Source organism: Nelumbo lutea, chromosome 3, assembly GCF_056320005.1.
Source record: "Nelumbo lutea isolate HS-2025 chromosome 3, American lotus-T2T, whole genome shotgun sequence".
Taxonomy (NCBI): domain Eukaryota; kingdom Viridiplantae; phylum Streptophyta; class Magnoliopsida; order Proteales; family Nelumbonaceae; genus Nelumbo; species Nelumbo lutea.
In genome coordinates, this window is record NC_142686.1 from 94,914,238 (window position 1) to 94,931,990 (window position 17,753).

Here is a 17,753-nt window from a genome sequence, read left to right on the forward strand (position 1 = left end):
CATTCGAAAAGTTAGAAATCCCCTTATTCCCACACGCATTTAATATGATTAGTCAATCAAGTTTGAACTTTGGTCAAATCCACCCATCACACTTCATGAACTCCTCACGCTAAGGTAGCACTCTTAGCCCGAGGAGTGGGGGGCAATTGATGGAGGATGATTTGACTCGATCCCTTGAGACAATGACATGTGGACCTGACTCAGCATGAGCAATAGCTCATCACCACAGCCTGACTGCGACTAAGTAACGAGCCTGCAGGATAGCTCGCTATAGGGGGAGCTTGCTACAACGCGAGCTCGAGGTCCCCCAAGCTACTGAAAGGGAATACTCCAAAACTATCCCAACTTGCGAGCTAGAGTAACCTACTCACTCCAACACTTAGGCAGAAAGACTGCCCCAAAGGCAATCTCGATGAGGGTCACCTCGAAGTACCCCTGGGAGCCCGCTACAAAGTAGCTCACGACAAGATAGCTCGTTGCGCGACAAGGTAGCTCACTACAAGGTAGCTCGCTGTGCGACAGGGTAGCACGCTACAACAAGGTAGCTTACGACTAAGCGACGCGATTCTCTCAGGAAGCTTCTATCTGACAAGACCGTACCCGTCAGACTGCGCCACGTCTCTTGATTGATGGCGCAGTCCCTGCCCATTCGACAGACTGTACCCACATCTCTCGAAAGATGGTGGCGTGCCTGTCCTCCCGGGATGTGTCACCCATCCAATTGGGTAGTACCCTGCAACGGTCACCTACGTCGCCCTAGCAGGTAACGATTGCGATAGAAGTCGAGTGACAATTATGCTCGATTTGACAATAACACCCCTATAAAAGCCCCTTGGTCAAAGGGGAGAGGGATTTCTGATCTAATATGATTTTGAGTCATCTTACTTGCTCTCGAGCTAATCTTGAGAACTCAGTGATCTAGCGTCATTTATACTCTTAGCCTCTTTACACTCTTTACTTTCTCCCCCAGCATTCTAACTTAACCTTCGGAGTATTCCCACCGAGCAAATCCCCCAAGAATCCTTCACCTTCTTATTCTCAGGTGTCGTCCACTGCTAATTAGAGCCAGTCAAGAGCCAAGAAAGAATGCCCCGATCGTGCCGCATCAGTTTTGATATCAGTAACGACAAATTCAGCAGGTCCTGTAGAAGCCGAGGGACTCTAATGCTAAAAGTGCAAACTCTTGACGTAGCCCGCAGGTGTGCAGGTGATGCCCCACAACCGAACTGGATTTGTAAGGGATTGAAGACAAACTTGAAGCCACGTTAAAATGATCTCTCAGCATTGAATAGGAGCATTGTGGGAAGGCTCTGTTTTGGTGACGCTGGTCCTCTCCGGATTCTATGAATACACCCTCTGAATGGAAGGAGTTCCCAACGGGTTTCAATGATGCTCAGTGAAACGAAGAAGAAACTTCTGGTGCCTATTTATCCAGCCCCTCTTAATGGGTTTCGAACTAAGAATGATGACTACAGTTGGTTGGTGATGTCAAGAAGAAGATGAACAGTCCCCAAACCCCCTTTATTCGACCTCACTGATGGGCGAAGACAGAGAGAGGGGGATGAAAAAGGTTGGCTTCGGAAGCGATAGAGGTGACGGGCGAAGACAGTGAACAGGAAGTCTGTTGCAGCCGTGATGAGAGGAACAGGGGAGGTGGTTGCAGAGAAGAGAGGAAGAGGAACAAGATGATGGTGGAGAAGAATAGATCAAATGAGAGAGAAAAAAGAAAAAAGAAATGAGAGAATAGGAGAGTAGGAGGAGGTTGCTCGGTTGAGAATAGGTCGGGGAGAAAAAGATGCCGTGGCTGTCGAGAGGTTGAAGGAGATGAACAGTAGCTGCTCGTGTTGGCGGAGAGAGAGAGAGGGAGTGAGAAATGAAAGATAGAGGGTGACCGATCGTGGAGAGGGAGAGAAGAAGATAGAGAGAGATCAGAGGAGAAGGGAGGAGAAACTGGAGGGAGTAAAGGTTGCCGCCGCCTTGCTCGGTGTCACGATGGGGAAGACAATGAACAGTAAAACTGGGTACCGCCACTGTGTCAAGAGGTGAAAGGGAGTGAACAGTGTATATTCTCGGATATCAGATCATTAGGGGAGAGAAACCAGGAAGAGAGAGGAGGAAATAGAGAATGAGAGAGAGGTCGGACCAAACCGCCGTTGCCAAGAGTGGCAGCGGCGGTGACGGGGGAGAAACGGAAATACAGGGAAGAACGGGGAAATGGAAAAGGAGAAAGAAGGGGGAGAGACACTATCGCTACTTCCAGTAGCGGTGATGGCGGTGAAATCTCATACTAAAATTAGGGAAGTGGGGAACGTTTGAATCTGCTGCTACAAGCAGCGGTGATAGAACAGAGAAAGGGAAAGGGAGAGAACGAGGAAGAGAGAAGATGAGAGAGAGAGTGGGGGACCAAGTTGGACGGAGGTGTAGAGGCTTGCCGCCGCTAAGTTCTCTGTGTCGAGTGTCGAGAGGTTGAAGAAGATCCACCAAAAAACGGTCCCCCGGGCCGATCCCCTTGGTAAAATAGCTGGTTTGGTTTTATATTAGGACGTAATGGCAATTTCGTAATTTTTTGGAATTTAAGGACATTTTGGTCGATTCGCTCAGGAAAATGAGTAAACGGGGATATTTTTGGATGAAATTTGACGGCATAGGTTGTTTTGGCATTCCAAAACAATTGGTGGTGCTTGGATTAAGGGAACTTAAGTACAGCACTCTGATCAACGAAAAATCTCAAAATGGAATATTTATTCGATGGAGGGTAAATTGAGGAATTTTAAGTTGAAATTTAATAGTATGAGGTTCCTGAGGGGACTGGATGAATTTGCGGAGTTTGTTCGGCTAGAAGTACGGGTGATCTCACCGATAAGGATGTTCGAAATGAAATCTTTACTGGATGGATGAATTTTGAGCTGAAATTTGACGTGATGGTGTTTCTAATGGGCTTGGACAAATTGGCATTTGATCGGTTCAAATGTGTTTTGATTGAGGGAATTTGAGGTATGAGAAATCCGATGTACGAGAAAGCCTGTAATAGAATCTTTGTTTGATAGATGGGCAAATCAAGGATTTTTGAGTTAAAATTTTGCAGGATTGGATTTATGAATGTCTTGGATGAATTTATAAGATTTGATCGGTTCAAATGTGTTCGGATCGAGGGAATTTGAAGTACGGGTGGTCCGGCTAATGAAAAGGCTCAAATCAGAATCTTTTTTGTAGGAGGGGCATAATGTGAGTTTTAGGTTTGAAATTCGATGGATGGGTGATTGAAAGGTTAATGAAGCTTTTGGTAAGTTTTGGGGGCCTTGGAAGAAGTGTCATGATGTGGATCTTTGATTTTGGGAGTAGTGAGTAATAAGAGGGCTTAAATCGGAATCTTTTTTATGAAAGGGGTAGAATGGGGATTTTATGCCTAAAATTCAATGGATAGGTGATCGGGGGGCTGATAGAGGTTTTGACAGGTTTGGAGGTGTTGGATTTTATGTTACGACGAATATCTTGAATTTAGAGAGTCGTCACCAATAAGAATAATTTATTTGGAATCTTTTTAAATGAAGGGTGAAATGGTCATTTTGAGATTTCAAATTTGATAGATGGTCGATCAAGAGGTTGATGAAAGTTTTGATCATGCCCAGGCTATTTGGATTGTGGGTTTTGGTTATAGTATTTGGTTCATCAAAATGGAATCTTCAATGGGTAGATGGTGAAATCAAGGAATTTAAAGTTGAGACTTGGATTGTGGGTTTTAGTCATAACGTTCGGTTCGTAAAAATGGAATCTTCGATGGGTGGATGGTGAAATTAAGGAATTTGAGGTTGAGATTTGGATTGGGAGTTTTAGTTATAGTGTTTGGCTCATCAAAATGGAATCTTTGATAGGTGGATGGTGAAATCAAGGAATTTATGGCAGAAACTTGTTGTGATTGGATGTTTATAGGTTTTATTTCATATGATGGGCTCTAATCATGTGATATGTGTGGTGATGGGACGTAATTGTGGTCGTCATAAGGGAATATTATAGTTTTAATAGTGGCTTTAAAGGTGCTTGGGTCAAAATTTGGCCTTTTAGGGTTTCAACGTGTTTTAGGGAGAATTGTTGGGTCTAGTTGGGCATTTGGAGTGATAGGAGTGGGTTAGAGAAAGGACCAAGCAAATATCGGGTGTTGATACCAGTGGATCTTCCTTTTCAAACATGAAGTGCCATCTTGAGGACTTTATCACCTTGTTTAAAGATTCTAGGCTTAACAAATTTGTTAAAGTTGGAGGCCAGTGGTTGTTTGTATTTGATATGCCTTTGGAGACTTTGTCCCAAGAGATATTTGACATCTTTGTTCTTCATTGGTATTCACGAATAGGCCATTATTTTTTAGTATTCTCATAGGATCCCCAAGGTGATAAATGATGTACTACTGGATGAATCTAGAGATATTAGCAACGACTAGCTTTTTTAATTGTATGGCCTTTACCCACTAGGTGAAGTAATTGGTTGCTACCAAGATGAAACAGTACCCCCTAGATGGGGAGTAACTTTCCCAATGAGATCTATTCCCCACGTGTGTAAAAGCCAAGGTGTAATAATAGGTTGTTATTTTTGCACAGGATAATGTATCTTTGCAGCATGCAACTAATAAGCATGACATCTATTCACATGACTAGTAGTGTCTTTTATCATTGTCGGGTAAGTAAAATCCTAGGTGGAGTATATAGTCACGTAATGCGATGTCCCTCATGGGTAACTGACTCTTATTCATGTATAGCTTCTACAATGTTTCTATTTATTCTCTTGCCAAGCATCACAAGGGATTTCCATTGTACAATTAGTGATAAAGTAAACATCCTTATGGGAGTACCATTTTGTTGTATATTGAATTCATTTTCTAGAAAGTTTGTCTTCCAGTAACCTCCTCAACTCTAGATACGCAACATAGGCCTCTCTCCAATATGCAATATCAACATCTAGGACCTCCCCCTTGTCCACTTTTGACAAACATCTCTTGTAGGTCCCCTAGAGCCTTGTGGCATCTTTTTTCATATGTAGCAAGTGATAGCCCAACCTTTGAAGTTGCCTATATAGGCTTGAAATTGTGTTGCCACATGGGCATTATAAAGTTTTTGTAGGACTAAAACTGCCTCCGCTGCCCTTGGCACCTACCATTGACTCCATCCATCATTTTATAATAAACTATGTGATATCACAACCAGACCTTACTGTCTTGAGGTGATGCAGTGTGGTTCTTTAGTTTCTAAATCATAGGGTACCTCCAATCACCCTCTACGATTTTATCATTGGTTTCTACCTAGCTTGGCATCTTCTAAATGGATGGTTGTCATACCATTCTTACAATTATGGTCGTGTCCTCATCTTGGTATTGAATCTTAGAACCTAGCGTGGCCAGCATATATATACATGTTTTTGTCATTATTGAGATGTTTATATGTAATCTCAAGGTCCTTGGTGAGTTGTTGGATGAGGGTTCTGTAAGGTAGAAAGGATGTTTCCTTTATCGTAACATTGCCATCTAATTATCCTATGACAAGCTAAGAATCCTAGACTATTGTGTTTTTCTTGACTCCTAATTGTCTTGTTCTAGAAAGTCCCAACACTAGAGCTTCATATTCCACTATATTATATGAGCAAGGGAATTGTAGTTTAAAGAAATAAGGTGTAGTATTGTCAGATGGGGAGGTTAGGGTGACCCCAACTGCATAATAAGTGCAACTGTAATCGAAGGAAAGTTCTCATTCTTTGCTCTCTACCTCTATGATGAATGATAAGTTGACTGTCTGGCATTTAATAACTTTAGGTTTGACATATCTATTGTCTACTCGCTAGGTTGCATCAATCATTTCACCAATCTTCCTAAGAGGTGTGGCTTGTCAATGAAGTATTTGGCATGACCATTCTTCGCGATAAGGATAACCCTCTATTGAAAGATATAGTGCTTGATTTTCTGAACAAAAAATACTAATGCTAAATGCTATTGTTCCATGAGTGAATAATTCTTTTCTATTTCCTTTGGTGTCTACGTTGCATAATAAATGAGATGTTCACGCCTGTTTGGGCCTTCTTGTGCTATGAGATATATTGCTTTCTCATTAGTTGAGATATACAACATGAACTCCTTTCCTTTTACTAGTGGGAACATGGTAGGTTACCTTTGCTAAGGCCTACTTAATCTATTCAAAAGACTTCTCATGCTGATAGTCCATTCAAACATGGTTGCTTTCTTAATTAACTTGAACAATGGGGTGACTATCGAGGCTAGGCTTAGGATGAACCTCTTAAGGTAAGAGACTTTGCCAAAAGAATGTTTTGAAATGTAATTCATTCCTTGGGTGAGGTAGCTCTAGTATTATCTTGACCTTCACATCTTCTAGGTGTATTCCCTCTTTATCAACTTAATAGCCTAGATATTTCCCCACCTTATCCTAAAGGCACATTTCAAGGCATTCAACTTGAGGTTATACTGCATACATCTCACAAAAACCTTCTACATGCCTTTATGTGGTAGACTCTTTGATTGAATTTTACTATGATGTCTTCTACATAGCACTTTACTAAATGTAGGTCATCACCCTTTGATAAGTTGCCCTTGCATTCTTAAGGCTAAAGGGCATGACCCTTTAATAAAAATTCCTAATGAGTGTCTTGAAGGCCATGTGTTGCACATCTAAGGGTACATTAGGATGTAAATATATCCACTAGATGCATCCAAGAAAGAAAAAATAATTCCTTTTTAATAGAAGTATTAATCAGAATCTCTATGTTTGGTAAAGGAAACTTATCCATCTGGCATATTTTATTGAGGTATTTGAAATCCATGCAACACCTATGCATTGGAGATGGGGAATAAGTCAACAAATTGTAGTGTCTAAAAGCAAACTAAAGGGAATTTAAGGTCCTAACCTTAGTTGTCCATTTTTCTTCTTGATTGGGACTATGCTTGCCAACCACTTTGGATGTGCAATTGGCTTAACACAACCTACTTGTAATAATTTCTCTATCTTCTCTTTAATTTTTCAAAGCGACATTGGGCTTGAAAACCTATTGTGGCTGCTTGACATGCCTCATTGCTGAGTCTATGCACAAAAAATGCTTTACAAGATTCTAATCCAACCTAGAATCTGGTGATACAACTAGGCAAAGACATTTTGGAATTCTAGGAATGAAAAATGGTGGGGCTTTCATAAGCAGATGGTACATCACACTGTTAGGTGTCCTACTAGGTTTTGTTATCCTACCCCTTAATAGTGTAATAAGGTTATCTCCTAGATTCCCCTTGTAGTTTGGTAGATATGAACAAGGGCCTTTTGGGCTTTCCATCTTCTCTTAGGCCAATTTCGTCCAATGACTCTTCTATGGTAGAGTTAGTTTCCTACAAATGTCAGGGTTGTGCCTCATCCACATATTCGACTAATTTATCCACCTATATTGTTATTTATTAGTCTCACTCCTTATGTTATAACACCTAACAATTAAATATGTTTCATATTACTTTTCTTGTGTTTGTAACAGGCCAATTGTGGCCATTGTTTGTTGCTCCTTAGGGTTCATCTCTACACACTGCATTACTTGAGTTTGTATTCAGTTGATAATGGTTTTATATTTCAAATGAATGTTATCTAGAATAGTGAATATTTTTCAATCAAATAGAGCATAAGGAGAGATAAAAGAAACAAAATTACATTCCCCACATCTTATAGAAATACAAGAATAGCATTACATCTATCACACATTCATAAACTCTTCCAAGGACAATAATAACATATTGCAATCGGCCTTTAGTTAGTCCCACTTACCTCTCCATTCTGCTTATTCCTTTTGGGGACAAGGTTCTCGCTTGCATTGTCCTTCTACCAACATATAGTATGAAATCCCTGATGGATTAGTCATTTAAACGCATCATTGATGCCACTTCTTCTCCAATAGGATAGCAACAGTAGTGACATGATTGTTCCTCTCCATCGCTAATCTCAAACCTTCCAACTTTGCAATCTATGTTGACCTGTTGTTGGTAGTCATTGTATAGTAAATGACATTGTTAAGATGGGCCTTGGATTTCTTAAAAGGTGCTTGAGTGCCTTGTGATCAACTCTTCTAGCTCGTTACGTGACCATGTCTACACCCTATTTCCTCACAAACTTCTTGATCAGTTCTTCCTATGAATGAATACTATTTGGCACAAGGTTAACAAACTAAGTATAAGCTAAACTAGTCAGTAACCACAAAGTGCCAACATTGTGAAGGATTATAACCAATGGGGTAAGGTTTGCAAGCTATCCTTGCTAAATAAGGCTTCAAAAATGGGACAAATTGTGGCTTACTTTGGGCCGCTTTCACCAATGTCTGGACATATTCGTACACCTCCTCCCGACTACTGCTATGGAAAGGGGTTGCTTGTGATGCTCCTGGTTTGGAAAAGTGTGATTCATCAATGGGGATTATTGGAGGAGAAAGTGTTGTTGCTTTGCTTGGCACCATGATTTTAGACCCACCCACGTGACTAAGGGTGGGGTGAAAAGTGGCCTTGTGGCATCGCATAGAAACAATCCACATTTAAAGAAGATTCAAAGAAAAGAGCAAAAGCCTAAATAAACAGGAAGAACAACTCTTCACTAAATACTTAAGAGAAAATCAATATAAAACCGTCATAGCTTTGTCCTAGCTAGTCTTTATATAGACTTACACCCTTATGGCTCCTATAAGAGAGTTTCCTAATATATGAAAACACTCCATAATAGACTTCTATTAAAACTCCTCAAAAAGAAAGTCTTAATTGAACAATCATAATCTAAGAAAACACTCCATAATAGAATCATACTAAAACTCCTCAAAAATAAAGTCCTAATTGAGCAAAAATTTGGAAATCACAATCTAATGGTAACTTGGTAATTATAAACTAAGATAAAAGTTCTATGCTGATGTTATCTTAGTAAATTCTAACTAAAATAGAAATTTCATGTTGGCGTTGGCTTGGTAATTGATTACTTGGTTGGATCAGTAATGTCATCCCAACTTCTTATGTGTCTTGGAGTAGTCCCAACTTGCATAAAACTTATTAGCATTCTCCTATATTGTATCATCCTCCCCAGGTTGGAGATAATCTGTCATCGAATTCAAATCATCTTCTGAATGATCGCCAACATATGGTACCAAATGTTTGACGTTGAAGACATAATAGAAGTTAATTAATTTCATGGAGTATAACATTATTACTATGCTTGTAAGTTGTGCTTCTGAAGCCGCTTCCAAGGCGCCAATCAAGGCCTTCATCTCAACATCATAACTTCCACATGCTCAACAAGCATTTCCTTGTAGGTGTGACTATTGTTGGGGTGTCTATAAATGAAAGCTCGCTTTGCAAGTCCTGAAGAAGGACCATATGAACCAAACCATCATTGTAATTAAAACATGACCTAGCAAAATCTGCATAAGGTTCAAGTGTATTGGCTGATTTGAATATGCTTGCATGCATTCATCAGGGAAATATATTGTAGCTTTTTGAATAACATTTGAAGGTGATTCTTGGATGCCCTCAAAGATTTTCTTATTTCTCCTCCCATATAAGGTACAAAAGGGTGCAAAACCTACCAAACAGACTATTTATTTTTTGTTTGTTGAATGATATTTTGAGGTGATTGAGCTAGTCCTATATTGTTTGATGATGTAGGGTCTTGGGCTGCAACAAGTATGGGTTAAGGCCTACACCAAACTACCCTAGCAAAATGACACTTAAAAAATAGACGAAAGAAAGTTTTTGCTTCTTTTTTACATAGTCAACAATAATGATTTGGTGTGGCCAGCAACTTGATGCATTTATCTTTTGTTAGAAATCCATCTCATAAAGCCTTCCATGTTAGGATCTGAAATTTGTAAGGTATCTTGAGCTTCCAAAATTGGTTCTAATTGAAATGTGGTTGAAATGATGATGGAAAGGAATTAAGAAATTTTTTGTTGGATGACTTTACTATGTGTACCCCTATGTTGTTACATTTCCACAACAACTTATCTAAAGCCAACTTTGTATGTGGAGTAATTACTTAAATATGACTCATTGAGATTATGCTTGAAAATACCGGTGCAAGCGATCTAATTTCCATGAGCCATTGCGAAACAGATCTACAACTTTTAATTGCTTGAAGTTGTTGGGTAGAGGATGGTTTAGTTGACGAAGGATACCACTAATTGATGGAATCCAAGAATCATGGGAGGAATGAATAGAAGTACAATCTTTAACCAACCATAAGAGATTAGGTTTTAGTTCTGATATTAGCTTGTGAGCTTGCTTCCACCATAGAGAATTTATCCGAGACACCTTGGCCAAGAAAGGGCTATAGTTAGGGAAATATTTCTGTTTTATAATTTGACAAAATCCTCCTAAATCCCAAGCCACCGGTAGCTTTTGGAAGACAAAAGTTGTTCCAAGAAATTGTATGCTTGGAATTATGTTTATCACTTTGCTGTACTCATAAAGTAAATGGGGGTAGATTGTATGACTGATTTGACAAGTGGTCTTTCCCACTCAGGAAAGTAGTTTAGAACTCCATGTATTGATTCTAGATAAGATTCAATCTAGTAGTTCCTTGTGCAAGAGCATATTTTTTATCTTCATACCCAATTTAGAGCCTAGATACTTTGTTCCCTCCAAAGGCTTTCTTTTTTGTAGAACTTGTGAGAAAAATTCTTGGCGGTGCTTTGGTACATTTCTATTATACATGATACTTGACTTCCCATAGTTTCTAGAATTTGGCAAAGACCTCTTGCATGCATATTGATATCAGCTCTACAAAATAATGTGCAGTCATCATCAAATAAAGATGAGATATAGGTATACCTTGCTAATGTATCTTAACACCTTCAATTTGAGTTTCATTAACTGCTTGTTTTAAGATCCACTTTAGAGCCTAGATACTTTGTGCCCTCCAAAGGCTTTCTTTTTTATAGAACTTATTGTGAGAAAAATTCTTGACTTCCCATAGTTACTAGAATTTGGCAAAGAGATCTTGCATGCATATTGATATCAGCTCTACAAAATAATGTGTAGTCATCATCAAATAAAGATGAGATATAGGTGTACCTTGCCAATGTATCTTAACACTTTCAATTTGATTCTCATTAACTACTTGCTTTAAGACCTGAGTAAAAACTTTCATCCCTATGGTAAACAAATATGGTGATATTAGATCTCCTTGTTTAAGGCCTCTTTGCAAATGAAAATGATCATGAGCTCCTCCCCTTAATTTAATTGAAAATGTAGGAGTGGAAATATAGTGATAGATCATTTAACACTACTTTTTTAGGAAAATTCATCCTTTGAAGGACATTTTTGAGAAAATTTCAGCTCATTCTACTAAATTCTTTGGACATGCCTAACTTAAGAGATAGCCAACCCTTTCCTTTTCTTGGAGATCTCATCAAGTGAAATATTTCTTTCACTAATAGAACATTGTTCGTTATTTGTCTATTCTTTAGAAAACCATATTGAAAAGGAGAAATGAGCTCATGAAGGATTGGCTACAGCTACAAAACCATCCACTTGGAAATGGTCTTGTAAACTACATTGTAAAGGCTGATTGGTCTATGGTTGATAGGTTCTACTAGAGTTTGATTTTTAGGGATGAATACAATATTAGTATTATTTATCTCTCTTGCCATATGTTTAGAATTGAAAAAATGAAGCACCATGTTGAAGGTATCTTAACCAATCAGATTCCAGAAATGTTGATAAAAGAAAGCTAGATATCCGTCTTGAGCTAGTGCTTTGTGTGGATGCATCTATTGTATTGCTTGAGTAACTTCATCAAAGGTGGGGGTGGAAGAAAATTCTCTATTTGTGCCTCTAATATTTGGGGGAGGTTGGGAGAGTAGAAGGATCAAAAGATTCAACTACTCCCCTATTTCCAGGATGGATTTCATCCACTCTATGTTACTTTTCAAGTTCTTGTGATTGGCTATATGATGAAAGAACTTGGTGTTCATGTCACCAATAATGATACTATTGTTGTAGAGGTTCTATTTGATCAGCAACTACAAGAGATGAATATTGCATAGTAAGTGATGAAATCTGAATAGATAGCCTAATAAGATGATCCTGTATGTTACCAAAATCCTGTTTATTTCAAATCATTCAGGATCTTTTGCGAGCTTTGAGCTTTGATGTGTGATGAGGGGTGATTTGGCCCGACCTAGTAAATAGAGGACACGTGGATGCGACCTCCTAACTAGACTATGACTCTACTCTCGCTTCCATCTCAGCACCACCAGCCACCTCGGGTGTCTCGAGCACCTCGGCAATGACTGAGGTCTGAGTAACTCGGGATTTCCCAACCTATCAAGGTGACATGTACCAGACATCTAGAAGCGCCAACCATCTCTAAGCTCTTTGGGATCATGCCACACGACCATAGGTCTTATCCTCATCCTGCCCGGATTGGACAAAAACGATAGGCCTTATCGGCTAGAACGATTATCCACCTCCCGGGGCAAAACGGACTCCCAACGGCACGGGCCCAGGATCTTGAAAGTGTTCTGTAAAACCCACGACAACCCATCTATATAAGGGCATCAACCCCTAAGACCCAGGTACGTGCGATTATTTGCTCGCTAGCTCTCATACTTACAAGCTTTTAGCTCGCATAAAGCCAGTTACTGACTTAAGCATTGGAGTGACCATGCAAGGTTATCCACCTCAGGTTCTCTGATCCTTCCTGTCTTGTAGTTCAACCTATCAGTTAGGCAACTGACGTCTAGGCTGCCATCTAGCTAGGAGCGATTAGATCGCTCACCATCAATGTGAATTGAAAAACCGGAGTTCTAAGGATCAATTCATCCTAGTTGGCTGTGATTATTTCTTGACATTTTGGATTATTAGTCCAAAATTGAAAGAAGTGAAATTGAGATTTGCAGTGGACTGATGTAATGGTGGTGTTCTGTTTGATTGGCCCATGATCAGAGGATATAATGGGTAAATGATGGATTAGAGAGTCTAGAAAAATTACAAGCCAACTTTGCGTTGCTAGGGCTTGATCAAGTCTTTCTAGGACTTTTGAAGTTCCTTTTTGTCCATTTGCCCAAGTAAAAGGAGGATCGCCAAAATCTAAATCTATAAGATGAAGGTATTGTATAAAGTTCCTCGTGGATTTGGACAGCTTCGAATTACTATTTCTATAATTCTTTTGGTCATGTTATAAGCAAGGTTTAAAATGTAGACACCGGTAGATATGTCAGTCATCTAAATATAAGAAACATGTGGAAATGTCAAAAATATCGTATGGAAATATTGTAAAAATTATAGACATGATGGAAACATTGTAAAATATGCAAAACATATAATGATATTTCATGAAATGATAAAAGAAGCATAAGTACACCTTTTTAAATTATTATCTTGTTCCAAATCATTAAACAAAACTATGAAACTAAGGTTATAGACAAAAGAATATGTTTTAAAGTTTCCCTATAAACCCTAAGATTCAGAGCTGCATGATAGAATGAGTTAAAGCAAAATTTCAACTTCATTGATACTTCACATATCTATAACATTGTCACCAACTTATATTAATAATACCATCTCTTAGATTACACATAGTATTGGTAGTATTTACTGGGGAATATGTCAATTCTAATAGAATTTCATGTCACTACACATGGAAGTGGAAATAAAAATATGTCATGGAAACTATCTGTTGTACACAAGAAAACGGAAATATGATATGAAAATATTATGGAAATTAGAGACATTTTAAACTATGATCGTAAATAGATGTCATTCATTACACCAAGCAAAATCCAAGGAAGGGAAAGAATTGGCCTGTGAGTCCAAAAAATATCTCCATATTTCTTTCCTCCGATGTATTTGAGGATGACCATGGAAAAGGAGTAATTGCCAGGGACGGTCTGGAGGGGAATTGTCAATCTCAAGATGGATTAGGTTAGCATTGGTTTGGAGAATCGAGATTAGAAGGTTGTTGTACCAACAGAAAAGGAGGCCTCCTGATTGATGACCTTCACCTTCAAAATACACATACTGATCGAATTTTAGATTCCTTACAAGAGCCAGACTATTGCTAGAGGTCAATTTAGTTTCAGAGAGGAAAAGGATGTCAGGTTTTTCTGTTTTTGCATTATAGGAGAGCTGTCTGAACAGTTTTGGAGTTGTTACTCTGGTATTCCATGCTAGCAAGATCATTTATAATAATATAGAATAAAATCATGATTTTCAAAACCGGATTGGATCAAACAGTTGGACTGGAAAAACCGGGAACTGGTTAGGTGGTCGGTTTTGTTTTATACCAAAACTGTTATTTCACAAAAAAAACTGTTGATTTGGTTAGCAAATTGCTGATCCAGGTGGTCAAACCATCCAACGATTTTGGTGGTTCTTTTTTTTATTTTTTATTTTTTATCAGAATGGGCCATCTGTTCGATTCAAATGGTCAAACTGTTCAACCCGAGAACCGGACCCTGACCGTTTCGTTGTCCTATTCAATTTTACAAACCTTGAATAAAATATTAAATAGCGAAGCACCAAAGAATACCGAGTCAAGAAAAACCGATAATATGGCATATATGTGAAAACACCACCTGTTATAAGAAGCTTTGCATGCCTAATTTGTGGAGCAAACCAGCCATGTGTTATGTGGGATGATGCATGTAGCAAATGCTGCAGGTAGATACTATTCATCTTCTGGCTGGATGAGTTGTGTGAGATGTTTTAACTCTTGGTTAACTCACTGCTTGCACCGATTTCAGCCAATGTAGAACTCAGATTTGATGTTCTTACACCACTTTCTGAAAGTCAGCAACCCTGTGTCGAATTAGAATGAACCATTAGCTTTCATCAAACAGTTGATGTGCAACAAGCAAACATTTAACTGGCTCTGCTCAAAGACAAATTACAAGCTCTATTCTTGAATCAAAGAACTACAGATTGGTTGCTAAATCAAAGATATTACAGGCTAGACGCCGTTGATTGACAAAAAAAAAGGATTCTACAGGCATAACACCATTAACTGACAGAGAAAAAAATGCTACAGGCTTGTTGCCAAAATGAAATTGTTGTATACAAGTTAGGCTCTTAATGATCAGGTTAGGATTGCATTAGCTTTCGACTACTTGTTTGGGTAATGGGTTTGTTCTATTTCGGGTAATGTTCACCTCAGGTGTTTGAGATGACGCGTAATATTGGAAACAAAAATTATGGTGTTTCGTTTACCAAACTCGTTTTTATCAATGGTCAGTAGATACATGTATATAATTGGGTCGAACTGGACTCGAATTGGGATAAGGTTGAATTGGGCTTGTTTCGGAGCTAGGCCTAAGCTCAGTACAGATTAAAAATCGGAACGTTTCGGCCCAGGCCTACCCCTCAATCGAAGCTTAATCCAAGTTTTCAGGCCCAAGGCCCAGAAATAAAAATCCAAACATCTCAGAAGCTAGGTTGGAGTGACAATTTGGCGCAATAATAAACCTAAAAATTATTTGGATCATTCCTATCCAGGTATACAATAAGATATTACAAGTCATATTTCCTGTAACAGTGGTCGCAGGAGATGCGAATATGCCAGTATTTGAATGGTGTTTGGTTTAAAAAACTGACATTTTATTTATTCGTGGTCGCATGCAACTACTACGGTCACAGGAAACCTCCTCGTCACAAGGAAATTAAACAAGCAAGCAATTGCAATTTGAGTTCTTTTGAAATCCTGGGCTCTTCTGAGTTCTGAGTGGCACCTTGTTCCCTCTCAAATTGCTCATTACAATGCTCAGTGTACATCTTAAGACAATAAAATGCACGAGGTACTGTTTGCAACAGCAGAGGTTCTGGATACCCTCCTCTATCCCCATCCAGTTTTCTATATTCACCAAGGTTCAAAGTATCAACATGTATCAGTTCGTATCGGCCAATATGAATCGTTCCGGGCCCCTCCTATACGCCCTTACAGTGGGTGTATCGGGGATCTGACCGGTTCAGGGGGTGGAGGAGCCCTGAACCGGTTGCAAAAAAAACAACAAAAAGCAGTATCGATTCATCCGATACGCCCCTACCGGCATATCGGATGTATCAATATTTTGAACCTTGCTACTGACCCACTAATCTGACTATTCAGATGCCAAAAAATATAAGGGGGTGTTCATCTTTTTGGATTTTGAGAGGAGAAAATGTTGGTCAATGGGATTTTGGTTCCCATTGACCAAGATAACCATTGATCCTTTTCCAGATTTATGTAGGGTTCATGGAAAATTTATTTTCCCTGTATAAGTGGAACCCATCTCGTAGGCGGGCAAGTGACTTTCCCGCCTGGAAGGAAAGTTGTCAATACTTGAATGAGATAAAACTGCCCTTTTTAATAATAATTTTTTATGGCTAAAACAGTCATTATAATCTTATTTACCTAGGAAATAAAAGAATGTGAATAAATGCACTTACTTTCTCCAAAAAAGCAAACAGGGCCAAAGAGATCCCAATTTGTTATACTCAATCAACTAAACATTGGAAGTGACAAAAAAAACAATTTCTATTTGTGATACACTCTTATCCAATTTTAAATGTTTTTGTTACCACCTTTGTATGGCATGGGAATCTACACAATCAGGAAATAGGTGGCCATGAACAAGCATCAGCTCTATGACTGCTGCCTTGCCCGATGTGCCCTGCTGTGCCAAAATAGAGCTCAACTTCTGTATTACCTAGGAATATGTAGTTGAAGAAGAGAAAATGAAAGTGATTCATGGAGAGAATTTGATTAGATAAAGTGGTTTCTTATTGGACTGATACAACTTATGTGGGATTGCATCATTTACATCCAAGAAGACCTAAATCTTGGAAATGTAAAAAGCCTATAATGTTTTAAGGATGAAGCCAGAAATTCACTACGAAATTAAAAACACAACACTTGAGAAAATGCAGAATCAAGGGAATTTGTAGTTCAGCTAAGTCTTAGGAATCTGGCGCCCTGGTGCCCAAGAGTAAATCTCTGGACTTAGACCACCATTGGTGAGCAAATTGGGAGGCATTCCGTACAAGTTGGACAGGTCCATATGATGGTGATGGAGATGGTTCTGTGGGTGATGCTGATTATGCACAGTGGCTACTTCATCTTCATCCAGTGGGAGACGATCAAATGTTGCATTCATGAATGACGCTGCCATTATTACCACCGGTCCTGAGGCTATGAGAGCACCCACAACACTACCACCTACGACCTGGCCCTGACCACCAGCCAGATAGATTGTCAGGCCTGTGACGCCTGGAGGGGCTGGTGGAGGCAAGATGGAACCAAGCAAGGAGAGGATTTCAAAACGTCCATGGAGTGTCAGAATGGAACCAGAAGAGGCAGGCTGCCTCAGTGTGACGTTCATGACACACCCAGTTGCACTGAGGATGTAGATGCCACGTTGCTTCCTCCTGGCAAAGTTGGCTATGCTCTCGCCAACATCACAACCAGAGCTGACTTCCATGGCATGAGCACGAAGGGAGTTGGCACTGTCTCGAGTGATGATGATGGGAGGTTTGGGCTTGTTCTTGGAGCCAGCTGGCCGACCACGAGGCCGCTTGATGGACTTACCCTCTGCTGCTGCAACGGCCACTGCTGGCATTGGCTTTGTCACCTTGGGACCAAGTCCAACTAGCAATCCTCGTCCGTCAAGGCACGGCCTGCAGTTATTGCCTTTATTTGCTTCTGGGGTTAAATCAGTTATTCCCTTGGATCCAACAGAAACCGCTGTTGCTAGGTCTGCGCCGGCCATTCATGCATTCC

At 39.5% G+C, this 17,753-nt stretch overlaps 1 protein-coding gene and 2 long non-coding RNA genes across 4 annotated transcripts in view; 1 reads left to right on the forward strand and 2 right to left on the reverse strand.

Moving 5' to 3' along the window:
- LOC148866982 (uncharacterized) overlaps positions 1-10,129 on the forward strand; it is a 28,892-nt gene extending 18,763 nt beyond the window's left edge. The window contains exons 3-4 of one of the 2 annotated variants that reach the window (XR_016110587.1): positions 9,477-9,562; positions 9,665-10,129. This is a non-coding gene — a long non-coding RNA (uncharacterized LOC148866982). The remainder of the gene's footprint in view (positions 1-9,476; positions 9,563-9,664) is intronic. The other variant, XR_016110586.1, reaches the window with a different exon arrangement.
- LOC148866983 (uncharacterized) lies at positions 9,176-15,022 on the reverse strand. The gene is made up of 4 exons (XR_016110590.1): positions 14,893-15,022; positions 14,578-14,800; positions 11,072-11,149; positions 9,176-9,361 (listed from the first exon to the last, which is right to left on the reverse strand). It is a non-coding gene; the product is annotated as an uncharacterized LOC148866983 (long non-coding RNA).
- A 1,904-nt stretch (positions 15,023-16,926) lies between these two features.
- On the reverse strand, positions 16,927-17,742 carry LOC148866984 (Putative AT-hook DNA-binding family protein). Its single transcript, XM_088980601.1, has one exon. It carries the CDS (start codon positions 17,740-17,742, stop codon positions 16,927-16,929), a length of 816 nt encoding a protein of 271 aa, XP_088836727.1.
- Positions 17,743-17,753: the final 11 nt, after the last annotated feature.